This window comes from Bos taurus, chromosome 2, assembly GCF_002263795.3.
Source record: "Bos taurus isolate L1 Dominette 01449 registration number 42190680 breed Hereford chromosome 2, ARS-UCD2.0, whole genome shotgun sequence".
Lineage (NCBI taxonomy): Eukaryota > Metazoa > Chordata > Mammalia > Artiodactyla > Bovidae > Bos > Bos taurus.
In genome coordinates, this window is record NC_037329.1 from 132823222 (window position 1) to 132838739 (window position 15518).

The 15518-nt window shown below is 48.0% G+C and overlaps 1 protein-coding gene across 2 annotated transcripts in view; it reads right to left on the reverse strand.

Annotated features, from left to right (window-relative positions):
* Window positions 1-8691, reverse strand: part of OTUD3 (OTU deubiquitinase 3) — a 33752-nt gene extending 25061 nt beyond the window's left edge. For both annotated transcript variants that reach the window (XR_233788.5, XM_002685731.6), the window contains exons 1-2: window positions 8351-8691; window positions 87-235 (exon numbers count right to left, since the gene is read on the reverse strand). Coding sequence is in view for 1 of the 2 variants with exons in the window: in XM_002685731.6 (XP_002685777.1) it covers window positions 87-235; window positions 8351-8571 (370 nt within the window). In the remaining variant the exon portion in view is untranslated. The remainder of the gene's footprint in view (window positions 1-86; window positions 236-8350) is intronic.
* Between the last annotated feature and the right edge of the window lie 6827 nt (window positions 8692-15518).

Consider the following 15518-nt stretch of genomic DNA (forward strand, 5'->3'; position numbering starts at 1 on the left):
CCTAGCTGGGAGGGTCGGGGATGCTAACGGATTTAATTGCCCAATGCGTTACTCCTGGAGGATCCAGTGTCCCACGGTGAACCTACCATGTTTCTCAAAAGGAATGTCATCTTCTACAAAGGGTTCAAAATCTTCCCGCTGCTTTATCATGTAGTCCACTGTCTCCTGTCGGTGCTTGACATGATTTCGTGAGTGTCCTTCCAACTGATCACCAAGAGCTCTGAAGAGGCAATTGCTATCAAAACAAAAATGCTGGTCAAGACCTTTTAAAAATGAGCTTAGTTCATCTCAAACAATGATGCTTCATGGCAGGCCATCCAAGGTAATCTTTCACACAGAGAAGAGATAAAGCTTCAACCCTCTGACTGCCCAGGATTCTTCCCAGATACCAGGGGCAGGAGAGCACCAGGGAAGATATTCAACCACATTACCTTTTTGAGAGGCAACAAACAAGAATCTACTCCCCACTTACGAGCTGGCTGACTCGGGAAAGATACTGAACTTCTCTGAGCCTCCACTGCTTCAAGTGGAGTTGGTGATTTACTAACCACCTGAAGACAGGGTCCAGACACTATGGCCACTCCACATCTAAGGGCTATCTATGACGCTCAGATCTCCTTCCAAAATGGTAAATCGTATCTACTACCTCTTTTTCGAAAGCCCTTCCACTACGGCTGCACAGCTAACTAATCAACAACTATCAAAAACACAGCACTCTGTCAAGCTCCCAATAGAAGCAATCACACGTCCCACCCTGTTCTGAGTCCTGAGGACACAGTGGAGAAAGGCTTGGGAGGGAGAGCACTGGGGCCGCCCACAGGCAAGCTCACAGCGACACTCTCCCTCCCTGGCGCCTCTCCTCTTACTCGAGGAGCCACAGTGATGTTTCTACTTCTGCCAGATGAAAATTCTCCTGGTTTTCCTTTTGTTTTCTTCCTAAAGTTAAAATGCTGGTAATAAATATTAAGAGTTTATTTTCACACCCCTTAACGGCTTCTAAAATTCCAAACTACATCACAAACACAGAGCCCAGATACACAGAGACTGGAACACAATCTGGCATCCTCAAAACTAAGGCAAGAGCCGTTCTGAAGCCAAACAGTTGCCCACTTTCACATCAAACTGTTCACTCTTCCAAATGAAAATCTATGACATTCTAATCCCAAAAATAAACTCATCACTTTTCAAACGGCTTTAGACCTAAGTGTTTGGTGACGGAGGTTTTTTTTATTTTCAACTTAGAAAAGTGAGTTTTCAACAGAAAGTTGGAGAGGCAGGAATCTCATCAAACGTATAAGGATTTATACTTTTTTGGGGGGTGGGGAGGTAAGAAGGGAGATTTAAAAGGCAACAGATTCTATAAACAAAAGAATCCAAGAAACTGTGCATCTATCTGGGGCAACATTCTAGAAGGGACTAGAACGTAACAGTCCTATACACTAGAATGAGGGGTCTGTTGCTCAAATCTAACAATGGTGGTCTTTTTTCCACCACAGGGGTAAAAAAGGAAGCCAGTGGACAACATGTTCTCCATTTTAAGCTTCCCTCTCAAACTTTTCTTAAACCTTTACCAACTGCCGCTGCTGCTGCTAAGTCGCTTCAGTCGTGTCCGACTCTGTGCGACCCCATAGACGGCAGCCCACCAGGCTCCCCCGTCCCTGGGATTCTCCAGGCAAGAACACTGGAGTGGGCTGCTATTTCCTTCTCCAATGCAGGAAAGTGAAAAGCAAAAGTGAAGTCGCTCAGTCGTGTCCGACTCCTAGCGACCCCGTGGACCGCAGCCCACCAGGCGCCCCCGCCAGCGGGATTCTCCAGGCGAGAGTACTGGGGTGGGGCCAGCACCTTCTCCGTTACCAACTGCTACCACTAGTTTACTCCTGAACTCCATTTAAGAGGTGCGATTTGGCAAAAAATTACATATGAAGTTATTTTACACTTGATATCTCAAAATTCATGGTGTTCTACAGAAAGTAACATGTCTTCTAAGAACTTTCAGTAACGGGCGAATATTCCACACACAAGTCAAAAAAGCAGGTATAAAACTGTGTACACTGCATAAGCTCAACACGCTCATCTGCATACCACGTACACAGATGCAGAGACACGCACAGATGTACGCGGGAAAAAGCACGGAAACCACCACTTACGCATCTGACAGTGTGCCAGGGGCTGTTCCAAGCACTTTCCACGCACTAAAAGCATTCAGTCCTTACAATTAACTCTATGAGACAGGCACAATCACTATCCCCCTACGGTAAAGTGCCCAAGGTCACAAAATCAGTAGGTGGTGCATCCAGGACTCAATGCCAGGCACCAAAATGTTAGTGAAGTTACCCCTGGGTAGCTGGGAGTACCTAAAATGTTAAATATACTTTTCTATATTTAAAAAAACTTTCCTCGAGCTCACTAAAAATAGTCAAAATGAAAAATCAAGACAGATGATCACTTCCTTTCCTAAGTTATAAGGCAATGACACAGGAAATGTGAACACACGCTACAAATGACCAGGGTTCCCTTAGGGAGCCCAGGAAGAGCACGCACCACCCTCAGGAGAACAGTGCGGCCAGTGCCCGAGGGCCTTCAGGAGACCCCGCTGTCTTCCGGGTCCACACCCTCACCTACTACGCTAGAGCAGAGCCTCTCCGCCCTCACACTGCCGGTGTTCTGACAGTCCCTTGTCCCACGCGCCGGAAGGTGTTCAGCAGCATCTCCAGCCTCGACCGACTAGAGGCCGCGAGCGCCACTGCCACTGCTCTCCTGCCAATGGGACAGCCAAAAGCATTTCCAGCCGCTGTCCTCCCCACTTCAGAACCACGTCACCATCCCTACAGATACACAGACACAAGTCATCAATCACACAAGTAGCATCCAAGGGCTTTGGGGGCTCAACGATTTAGCGCGAGACAATATTGCAACACAGACATGAACATAACTAACGGGCTCTTAGGGTACAGTAGGGCTTCCCAAGTAGCACCAGTGGTGAAGAACCTGCCTGCCAGTGCAGGAGACAGAGGGGCCCTGGGTTCCATCCCTGAGCTGGGAGGAGCCCCTGGAGGAGGCAATGGCAGCCCACTCCAGCATACCTGCCTGGAGAAGCCCAAGGACAGAGGAGCCTGGCAGGCTACAGTCTATAGGATCGAAGGGTTGGACACGACTGAAGCGACTTAAAACACACACAGGGTGCAGTAATAGTACAATATGCAGAAAAATGGGTGGCGGGTCAGGTTTTGTTCCCTTGTAGCTCAGCTGGTAAAGAATCCACCTCCAATGCAGGAAACCCCCGTCCACTTCCTGGGTCAGGAAGATCCACTGGAGAAAGGATAGGCTACCCACTCCAGTATTCTTGGGCTTCCAGGGTGGCTCAGCTGGTAAAGAATCCGCCTGCAATGTGGGAGACCTGGGTTCAATCCCTGGGTTGGGAAGATCCCTTGGAAAAGGGAATGGCTACCCACTTCAGTATTCCGGCCTGAAGAATTTCATGGACTGTATAGTCTATGGGGTCGCAAAAAGTTGGACACGATTGAGTGACTTTCACTTTTGAGGTCAGACCACTGCTAGAGTACTAGATATAATTATGATCAGTACATTTTAAGGTATGTTCAAGTGAGGTGATGTGGCTTTAAACCTGGTGACCTTCAGCCAGAAGAAGGCTCCAGGGGACATGAAAGCTGCCTCCAACTGTCTGTCATGGTGAAAGGGATGTTATCCTTGTGCAATAAAACTAAAACCAAAACAAGGAAGCTACAGAGACAAAGACAAACAAAAGGCGACTCTGTGTTAGTTTTATACAGACAGACTGCACAGACTAAGGACTCTGTACATTTCTATTGTCAAGCCTCAGGAACTGTCCACTTATGTGCTATACAAGACGGTTGCCACTGTCCACAGGTGATTACTAACCACTTGAAACGTGGTTAATCCAAATTCAGTGTTGAATACTGGATTCCGAACACTTTTTTTAAAATGTAAAGTATCTCATTAAAATTTGTTACATTGACTATATGCTGAAATGACATTTTAGACACAGTGGCTTGCCGCATATACTAAAATTAATTTCATCTTTTCATTTTACGTTTTTAATATGGCTCCTGAAAATTTTTCAAATTATACATGTGGTTCTGATTTCGATCAGGCAGCGATGGGCTCAATCACTGACTCTCAAAAGTGTGATCTCTGACTAGCAACTTGATCATCACCTGAGAACTTGTTCAAAATGAAAATTCTGAGCCCTCCGCCCCAGGCCCGCTGAGTCAAACTCTCTGGGGTTGGGATCCAGCAATCTAGTCTCACTGAGGATTTAATTAGCCCTCCAGGTGATTCTGTTTTATGCTGAAGTTTGAGCAGCACTAGGGTCTAGACTCTAAATCAGCAGTTCTCAATAAAACTGCACTTGAGAATCACATGTGGACTTTTTTTTTCCCAATTATTCACAACCAGGCCCCACTGCCTGAGATTCTGGTGTGGCTGATCTGGGGCAGAGCCCACTCACTGTATTTTTTTCCAGAGCTCCCCAAGTGATTCTATTGTGCCACCAAGGTGGAAAACCACTGAGCAAGACTCAAAAGATGAGGCTGCTATACACGTGATGTAGGAACTAATGGGTATTGTAGATACCTTTCTGTCACTAAAATCCTACAATTATAAAAACAAGGTAGAACTTTAAAAATAAAACAACTTGTCTGAGACAGAAATAAGTAGCTAAAATTAATGAATCTTTAATGCTTTAATATTAGAACACTACTAGTTAGTCCTGTAATTTGAGGCTACATTTAGGAAGACACAACCGGATCGAGTTCAGAGAAATGTTACTATTGTACTGCCTAATCCAATTAGATTCTGTTCATGCTACATTCAATCATGTTTTTAAGAACCACATCAAGGTTAAAATATTTCCTGTTTTGAAACTGAATCCAATTTATGTGGGGCCACCCTGCAGACAACACAATAAATATGAAGGTGGCCCACGAAGCATCACAACACCCCATAAGCGGCTCCCTGATTAACCCATGGCACACTGGTCCAGCCCACATGCAGGCTACATTACAGAACACCAGCTGGTTTATTCCCAAGCACCCAAAGGTTCTAGCACGCTACAAATGCCACACTGCCAACAATGAATACATTTATATAGCGAGATGCTATCTCGGGCTATTCAATATTCTTATCAGACCAGAATGGAAAGTCAGAAGAGTGCAGAGTTGATTATTTTTTCATTACCTAACTTCATATTTCACCAAGAGTACTCAAGAAATATCAACAAACAAAATAATCCATTGATATCTACCAACCCGAACAAACACAGGAAGCACCACCCACTGCACGGTGATAAAGCCTGTCTTCACCATATCCAAAACTGACAATGCTGCTGCTGCTAAGTCGCTTCAGTCGTGTCCGACTGTGTGTGACCCCACAGACGGCAGCCACCAGGCTCCCCGGTCCCTGGGACTCTCCAGGCAAGAACATTGGAGTGGGCTGCCATTTCCTTCTCCATTGCATGAAAGTGAAAAGTGAAAGTGAAGTCACTCAGTCGTGTCTGACTCTTAGCGACCCCATGGACTGCAGCGCACCAGGCTCCTCCGTCCATGGGATTTTCCAGGCAGGAGTACTGGAGTGGGTAATACTAAAGAGGACTAAACAGCCCACTGCATGGCACCCATGGGAAGAACTTGTGAACGGAAAGGGGTTCGCTTCACGGAGCCCACAGAAGAGGAATTACCATTATCATTTGACCTAACACTGTCCAAAGAACAGGCTCGTCAGAAGGGAGAGACGTGAGCACTGCAGTCAAGCTGGCCTCCGGCCTTGTCATACTCAACACTTTGCAGATCTCTCAAAAATAAAGCACTCCTGTGCCTTTACACATATTACTCCTCAGTCCAGAACGCTCTCCTGGCGTATTTCTATTGGCCTTCATGACCCAGCCTGAGCATGGCCTTCTCTGAGAGACATCTAGCGCAGGGCAGGTTGCGATGAACGTGTGCTGAATGGACGCGGCCTCCCTGGCCACTTCAGGGAGTGCTGGCCGCTTTCTTCTCGATAGTATGCTGTAATCAGTCACTGTAAAGAATATGTCAACTTGTATTTTAAGTATTTATACCATTCATTCTTAGAGTACGGCCCAGTTTGGGAAGGGAGGGTGTCTCTGAGGCCTTTTCAGAGTTCTGACTCCGCAACCAATGTCAGTTATCCTTTTCACTCTACTTCTCTCACAAGTGTACACTGGAGTTTTCTAGAGGCTACTTGATATACAATATCTGATGCTATCACTCTGAAAGCTAATATAATGTGTTTGCATACCATGCTTTTACTCTATTTTACTTTCTCATATAGTAAACACTGATAACCGTAATCCACATAAGCCAAAGCTCTTTGGAGTCCTCATTCATTCCAAAGAGGGCAAAGGGATCCTAAGACCAGAATGTTTGAGACGTGCTGTCCTGTCTCTCTCTTACTAGGCAATGTATTCCCAGCACGTTCCTCAACCAACGCTTGCCGAATTAACTAAAGAAATACGCTCTCTTCAGGGGCAGGGGAGCAGAAGCAGTACTCCCCAAGTTTCCCACAGCATTATGAAAACTCCCTCAAGATCTTACAACTCCCTGTGCCGCAATTCCTGCTCATAAGCAACCTTCTGTTGAGTATGTCAGTTTCCTGGACACACTGACAGTGGGAATACCATCCCCAGTATAGCAGACACAAGCAATCCAATCATTTGTAAGGAAGAGTCAGACACCAGCTCAGACCCACCAAATTCAACTAGTACTTCGGTTTATATACCAATGTCTTGTGCTTATGAGTGGCTAGTGCCCAGAATATTTAATAAACTATATTTGACAAAAATCAAGCTATTAGGCTAAAAGCAAGACCCAGCAAAGCAACCTTTGAACTGTAGCGACTCCACTAAGAAAACACCTCTTTGAGGGGCCCTGCTAAGGGCCTAGGTAGCCTTCCTCTATGATATTCTTATCATCATTTATTCAACAAAAAAGCAGTGAATGCCTTTAATGTACCAGGCAGTGTGTTAGGTGGTGGCGAATAAATTGCAATCAAGCTCTAAATCCAATCTGCCTAAAACACTGCACATATGTAAGAAAACTGCTGCTGCTGCTGCTAAGTCACTTCAGTCGTGTCCGACTCTGTGCGACCCCAGAGACGGCAGCCCTCCAGGCTCCCCCATCCCTGGGATTCTCCAGGCAAGAACACTGGAGTGGGTTGCCATTTCCTTCTCCAATGCATGAAAGTGAGAAACGAAAGTGAAGTCGCTCAGTCGTGTCCGACTCTTCGCGACCCCATGGACTGCAGCCCACCAGGCTCCTCCATCCATGGGATTTTCCAGGCAAGAGTACTGGAGTGGGGTGCCATCGCCTTCTCCGTGTAGGAAAACTGGGAAAGGTAAATTAAGGCCAGGTCATAAACAGTCTTGATTAATAAGGTGCAACATAATGTAATCCAAAAAACGTTTTCCTGCTCCTCTTCCACGATTAAGGCTAAGGCAATTCTATACGGTCTTCAGCTTCATCTTTCTTGCCTCTTTGCCTAGCTGAGCCCCCAGATGAAGGAAGAAACAATAGCCAGGCTGTTATTAATACTGCCTCTTCCACAGTGCACACTCCTGCAACCAGACTCCCGTTTACCTACCCCCACAATGGGGATGCTAACTGATCTCCTCCCCTCTCCCTTCCCTTTTTCTTCTTTCCTCCACACTCCTGGATCCATATCCCTCTTCCTGCGGGTCATTTTTCCTTCCCATCATCCATTCTCTCCCTCCTACTATCCCATCTGTTTACCCCGTGTCCTTTCAAAAAGCTGGACCTACAAAGCTGGACTTAGATTCCTGTCTAAACCCCCCAAGCAACCCTGGGTAAGCGCCACTGGTTACAGAGGAGAAACTGAAGTCCATGCAAGGAAGAATCAAGAGAAGCTGCCTTCAACTTAGCAAACGACAGGGCCTCGCAGGCCCAATTTCCCGAGTGTGGCAGGAGGGCAGTACCCAACAGCAAGGGCTCAAAGGAGTCCGAGCGTCCTGTCAAGTGGGGCTTACACCTCCCTGCGTCTGTCTGACCGTCATTGTGACAGGACAGCTCTTCGTACGGCCCTGCTCTCTGAGTGGCTCCGTCTCATTCCCTCAGGTCTCGGCTTAAGAGTCACCTTATTTTTGCTGGGGGGAGAGGGTGCTTCCCGGCCACCGATCTAAGGGAGACCTTCTGTCAGGACCCACAGCTCGCCAGGACGAGGCGCCTGGCGGGCTCGGCTCGCGGGCGTCCCGCGCTCCGCCGACGCACGCGACGGTCAAGCCCCGGCGCGAACCGCGGCGCCGCCCCCCGGCCCCGCGCTCCCGGGCCCGCCTCACCCGTCCCCCGGCACCTCCCGCAGCTTCAGCCCCAGGGCCTGCAGCTGGTTAGCGAAGCTGACGAACTCCTCCTCGCAGGCCCCGCCGCCGCCGGACTCCGGCCGGTTCCGCCGCTCCTTGGCCAGGGCCCGGCGCGCCGCCCGCTCGTCCCGCTTGCGCTCGGCCTCGGCTCTGCGGCTGCCGCTGCCCGGCCGGCCCTTGGCGGCCTGCTTCCGGGACATGGCCTCGGCCCCCGCGGCCCGCAGCCGCAGGAGGAAGAGCCGCAGCACCGCCGGGGCGGCCGCCTCAGGGGCCGAAGGAGGAGAAGCGGCGCGGGCTACGGAGCCCGGCGACGGCGACGCGACCACCGCGCCTGCGCCGGCCTGAGGGCGGGGGCGGGGGGGTGGGGGGAGGGAGAGGCACCTCGGTCACGTGGCGGGACCCCCCCCCCCCCCCCCCCACTCGGCCTGGCCGGGCTGACAAGCGCCATAGAGAGCTCGTCGGCGAGAGCTAGAGGGGCTCTCCCCGTGTCTGTTTGCGCCGCTCCTCCCCCTAGCGGTGAGCAGACCTCCTAACTGCGGCGCCGCTGGGACCGGAGAGAACAGGGAAAGGTTCCAAAGCCGATGAGGAACAATTAAATAATAAAGTTGTTCAGTCGTGTCCGACTCTCTGCGACTTCATGGACTGTAGTCTCCGTCCATGGGATTCTCCAGGCAAGAGTACTGGAGTGGGTTGCCATTCCCTTTTAGAGGGGGATCTTCCCAACCCAGAGAGGGAACCTGGGTCTCCCACATTGCAGGCAGATTCCTTACTGTCTTTATTAAAGCTGATCGCCGAAGCATTGATGCTTCTGAGCTGTTGGAGAAGACTTGAGAGTCCCTTGGACGGCAAGGAGATCCAACCGATCCATCCTAAAGGAGATCAGTCCTGGGTGTTCGTTGGAAGGACTGAAGTTGAAGCTGAAACTCCAATACTTTGGCCACCTGATAGGAAAAACTGACTCACTGGAAAAGACCCTGATGCTGGGAAAGTTCGAAGGAGGGAGGAGAAGGGGACGACAGAGGATGAGATAGCTGGATGGCATCACCGACTCAAAGGACATGAGTTTGGGTAAACTCTGGAATTTGGTGATGGACAGGGAGGCCTGGCGTGCTGCAGTCCTTGGGGTCCCAAAGAGTCAGACACGACTGAGCGACTGAACTCTTTACTATCTGAGCCACCAGGGAAGCCTGATGGCTCAGCCCACACCCTTGATTTAATCCTGCCCTTCTCTCCTTCTCTGCCTTCTCTCATAACTCAGAGAGAAGTAGCCCTTGTCCAGAACCACCAGTTCCTCTAATAATCTGGATTCCACCCTAACGCCACCAACCTAGGTTTGCCTGAACCCAGGGTTTTCACTGGACACAGGACTTTCGATTTTAAAACGGGGACAGCACCAGGCAAACCAAAGTAGCTGGGTAACCCTAATCCACATCTAGCTCCCCTAAAAGCTAACTCCGTCAGTAATCGCCTCTCCCCTGCAGAACCCCTCTCCTGCCTCGCTCCGGGCTCTCTTACCGCTCTCTTCCCACAGGTGTTGCCACGGTGTTGCCTACCCCTTGACCCTCCAAACAGCCTCTTTCACCATTTCTGGAAATGTTCCTAAAGTTTCTGCCCTTAATAATTTTATTTTCGCACTCTACCTACAAGTTCCTCTTTGGGAATAGCCTCCGTGTCCTCAGTTTCAACTAGTGTATTTATCTTCAGCTCTTGTGTTAGATGTGGGTGTAGCATTGAATCAAAGAGGCACGGCTATTGTCCTCAAGGAGCCCAGATTCCAGTGAGAGATACAGTCAAGGATACAGCAGTTTCCATGCTGCATGACATGTGTTATCAAGAGTGCAAAAAGTGGAGTGAAAAATGCAAAAAGGTTTCCCAGAAGAGCTGCGTTCTGGGCTGAAGCTCAGAGGATCAGTAGGACTTGGCCAGAGTAAGACGGTTAAAAGAGAGGGGATTGTGTGTCCAACACCAGAGCTCTATTTTGAGGAACTGAAGGAAGTTTAATTTGACCAAGGAGCCCAGAACATGAGTTATGAGATAGGAAATGAAAGGAAGGGTCCATTCTGAGCCCAGTCTTGCAGGCTAGAGGAAAGGGTTTAGTCCAAGTCCTTAGAGCCATGGGGAGACACCGAAGCATTTTCATCCAGAACTGACATGAGTAGGCTTACCTTTAAAATATATCTTTGGCTTTAGTTAGGAGAATGTGTTGAAGGTAGGATGCCAGGCAGAAAGTTCCTGTGGCTATCCAAAGACAGGTGATGGGGATGAGATGGAGAGAAAGGGGAGTGGTAGATTGGGAAGATGGATTCACGTGCTAGAAAAAGCTCATGAAACAGAATTGGACTGAACTGCTGTGGAATGTTTCACATGCTTCTCTGAAGTTCCTGAAATTCCTCCTCTACAGATCCCCCTTTTGTTCTCAGAGAGAACATGAATTATACCTGGCCCTGTCTTTAATTGCAACCGACATTCCAAGGCCTGCAGCAACCCCTCTGCTTACATTTAGTGAAGTTGGGAGGCAGTTATAGGAGTGGGAAACCCTGGACAGGATGGTAGGGACCCAGGTTGTGGCCCAAGTCTATTCCTGGCTCACTCCACGATCGTGGGTGAGTCGCTTACCCTTTGCCTCACCTATAAAACGGGAGGAACAGTGCACACCACAGACGATCACGGTGGTAGTAATGATACGCTTCGCAGTGTTTACCAGGTAAAGGCATCGTTCTATTCTTTACAAATACCACCTTATTTCATCATTACAACAACCCAGGGAAATTTTGTGGGGGTTTTTTGAAACTGAACTTTTTTTTTTTTTAATTTTTATTGGAGTATACCTGATTTCACACACTAGCAAACTAATGCTCAAAATTCTCCAAGCTAGGCTTCAACAGTACATAAACCAAGAACTCCTAGATGTTCAAGCTGGATTTAGGAAAGGCAGAGGAACCAGAGATCCAATTGCCAACATCCGCTGAATCATAGAAAAAGCAAGAGAATTCCAGAAAAACATCTGCTTCATTGACTGCACTAAAATCTTTGACTGTGTGGATCTTAACAAACTGTGGAAAATTCATCAAGAGATGAGAATACCAGACCACCTGACCTGCCTCCTGAGAAATCTGTATGCAGGTCAAGAAGCAACCGTTAGAACCGGACATGGAACAACGGACTGGTTCCAAATTGGGAAAGGAGTACACACACCAATATTCATTGGAAGGTCTGATGCTGAAGCTGAAAAAGCAATACTTTGGCCACCTGATGCAAAGAACTGACTCATTGGAAAAGACCCCGATGCTGGGCAAGACTGAAGGCAGGAAGAGTAGGGGACGACAGAGGATGAGATGGTTGGATGGCATCACCAACTCGATGGACATGAGTGTGAGAAAGTTCCAAGAGTTGGTGATGGACAGGAAAGCCTGGTGTGCTGCAGTCCCTGAGGTCGCAAAGAGTCAGACACGACTGAGCGACTGGACTGAGCTGAGTATTCCTCATCTGGAGGAGGGCATGGCAACCCACTCCAGTATTCTTGCCTGGAGAATCGCCATGGACAGAGCAGGTTGGTGGGCTACAGTCCATGGGGTTTCATAGAGTCAGAACAGGACTGAGCGACTGAAGTGAACTGAACTGATGGCTGATTTACAATGTCATGTTAGCTTCAGGTACACAGCACGGTGAGTCTGTTATCCGTACACGTGTATTCGCTCTTTTTTAGATTCTCTGCCCGTATAGGCCGTCGCAGAGTATGCAGTAGAGTTCCACGTGCTGTGCCATAGGTCCTTACGTGGTCTGTTTTATATTTAGCTGGGTGTATGTGTCCACCGCAGTCTTCCAGTCCATCCCTCCCCTGCCTTACTCCCTGATGACTATGAATTTGTCTTCCACATCTGTAACTCTGCTTCTGTTTTGTAGAGAAATTCATTCGTACCCTTTTTGTAGATTCCACATGTAAATGATATCATATGGTATTTCTCTTTCTCTGTCTGACCTACTGAAACGTGTGTTATTTTTAATCCCCACCTTGTAGTTGAGGAAACTGAGGCACAGAGAGGTCAAGTAACTTGCCCAAAGTCACACAGCCAGGAAGTGGCAGAGATAGGATGTGAAGCCAGGCCACCTAGCTCCAGAGTATGTGCTCTTAACCACTGTGTTATACCACACATGTAACTTTTTCTTAAACTATGGAGAGCCCTCTACAAAACACCTGAATTTATCTCATTATTAACTGCCTTACACTGCCCATAATTGTCGATACAGGCTTTCTACTGTATCTGTTGTCAGATATCACTACCATCTGCACTCTGTCCGCGTTAAAGTGCATCATAAAGATTCAGAGCCTGGTAGGCCTGGGTTTCTATCCTGGTTTCATTTTAGATGAGTTATTTAACTTCTGAACCTCAGCTTTCTATTCTGCAAAACGACTAAGATAACATTAGAATGGGAGGAAGCGCTGTAAAAATGACATAAAAATGTAAAGCCCCAGGTCAGCAGCAGGTACCAGCACAGTTAAGCTGTTTGAATCGTCCCTCTGTTTGTGGAAAACTCCTGGGCTCAGGGCAAAGAGTGACATTGCAAACCTCAGAAACCAGGAAAGAAGAGTTTCCACAAAAGAAGAGTTCCCCAAACACGCGGAAAGGCAGGACACATGGAATACTGACAACTGCAAAGACTTGCGCACTGAGCACAAGTTCATGTGGCCAAACAAACCAAGACATCAGTGTCTGGAGCAGAGAAAGCTTTCTTGCAGGGCCATGCAAGGAGATGGGAGTGCGTGTGTGTGCGCGCATGTACACTCAGTCACTCAGTCACTCAGTCGTGTCCTGCTCTTTGCAACCCCAATGGACTATAGCCCACCAGGCTGTTCTGTCCCCGGAATTGTCCAGGCAAGAATACTGGAGCAGGTTGCCGTTTCCTATTTCAGGGGATCTTCTCAGGGATCAAACCAGTGTCTCTTGCATCTCCTGCTTTGGTAGGCAGGTTCTTTGCCACTAATGCCACCTAGGAAGCCCCAAGGAGATGGGTGAGTTGAGCCCCCAAAACTCCAAACTCCTAGAAGGGTTTCAGCAAGCCATTTTCAAAGACAAGGTGAGAGAGGGTCTTAGTTGGTTTTTCCAGACTTCTTAGTGTAGAAATCCTTTGTTCTTGCAGCTATCCACACAGGTCAGGTCACAATATTCTTGTAAACCATCAATATGACAAATCTTATTCTCTGTTCTGCGACTTCTTTTCTCTATATGAGTAGAAAAGTGTTATACCCTTAAAGGTCAGAGCCTTGAGAATGGGCTATCTTGTGTATTTCAGGCTATAGGCAACATTCTTAACTGGAAGCAAAAGCAATCGAATCAAAGGTTAAAGTAAAAAGCAGATCTAATATGCAGTCAGGTCCGTTCTTCCGTATTGCAGCCCTTCTTGTAGAATCTTTTCTTGCATAAGCCCTTGACCTGTCAGGCCATGCCTAGAATTTTGAACGAGCTTGTCTTTCTTCTGTCATCACAGGCCTGTGTTTGACAATGTCTCCCTTTGAGTGAAAGTCAATACTGCTTATAAATTATATCTAAAGGCCAAAGGAAGGGACGACTAGTGAATAAAAATGAACGTTCTAATTCTAGCTTCTCCAGAATTAATTAAAAGAATCATTGAACCTCATTGACTGGCATTTAGTCCAAATTAGTTTTTTTTTAAAGTGTGACTAGGGACTTCCCTGGTGGTCCTATGGCTAAGCCTCCATGCTCTCAATGCAGGGGCCCCAGGTTTGATCCCTGGTCAAGAAACTAGATCCCATATCCTGCAACTGAAAATATCCCTCATGCCTCAAGGAAGATTGAGGAACCCATGTGCTACAACTAAGACCCAGCACAGCCAAATAAAATTAGTTTTTAAAAAAAATTTTAGTGTGACTAGTCAGTCCTAAAGGAAATCAACCCTGAATATTCATTGGAAGGACTGATGCTGAAGCTGAAGCGCCAATACTTGGGTCACCTGATGCGAAGAGCTGACTCATAGGGAAAGCCCCTGAGGCCAGGAAAGATTGAGGGCAAGAGGAGAAGGGGGCTACAGGATGAGATGGTTGGATGGCACCACTGACTCGATGGACATGAGTTTGAGCAAACTCCATGAGACGGCGAAGGGCAGGGAAGCCTGGTGTGCTGCAGTCCATGGGGTCACAGAGTCAGACGTGACTTAATGACTTAACAACAAGAAAGTAGAATTTTAGTGAAGAAATGCAGTTTTAAGACTTGCAAGAATATACAGTGAGAGTATGGGGAAATGAGAAATCTCACACACTACCCTTGGGAGGTAAACTAGTCTGGCCACTGGGAGGGCTGCTGCTAAGTCGCTTCAGTCGTGTCCGACTCTGTGCGACCCCACAGACGGCTGCCCACCAGGGTCCCCCATCCCTGGGATTCTCCAGGCAAGAACACTGGAGTGGGGTGCCATCTCCTTCTCCAATGCAGGAAAGTGAAAAGTGAAAGTGAAGTCGCTCAGTCGTGTCGGACCCTCAGCGACCCCATGGACTTGAGCCCACCAGGCTCCTCCATCCATGGGATTTGCCAGGCAAGAGTACTGGGGTGGGGTGCCATTGCCTTCTTGTTTTTACTGGGCTAATAAAATCTATTCTTTCCGTCACATTGAAGCTCAATAGAGTTTTGGGGGACCTGCTTTATCAGGTAAGACGAATTGGTGATAAGCATATTGCTTTTCCCTAAGTCTTTTAAGCGTCCTTAGCATCTTGCTTTCTTGCCTTTCCCACTGTACCACCCTCAGATCAATCTCACTGTATTGTTAATTTGCTCTTCCTGTGGGGACCTGGCTTTTTTTGTTGTTTTTAATTTTGGGCCTCTCAATAGCGTGCAGCATCTTAGTTCCCCAACCAGGGATAGAACCCATGCCCCCTGTACAGGAAGGGCAGAGTCTTGACCACAGGACCACCAGGGAAGTCCCAGGACATGGCTTTCTAAGAAAAATCAAGTGTCAACTCAGCCATGTCCAAACTATCACAGATGTTTTTAGTACTAAATTTGAGTTAATGACACGTCATTCCATTTGATGGGCATGCAGCGGACATGTAGACATCGAGTACTCAGGACAGAGAACGTCCCCTCGCCCCACCCCACGGAACCACTCTGCATGTTCACTTGGGCAGGGTGGGTGCTCT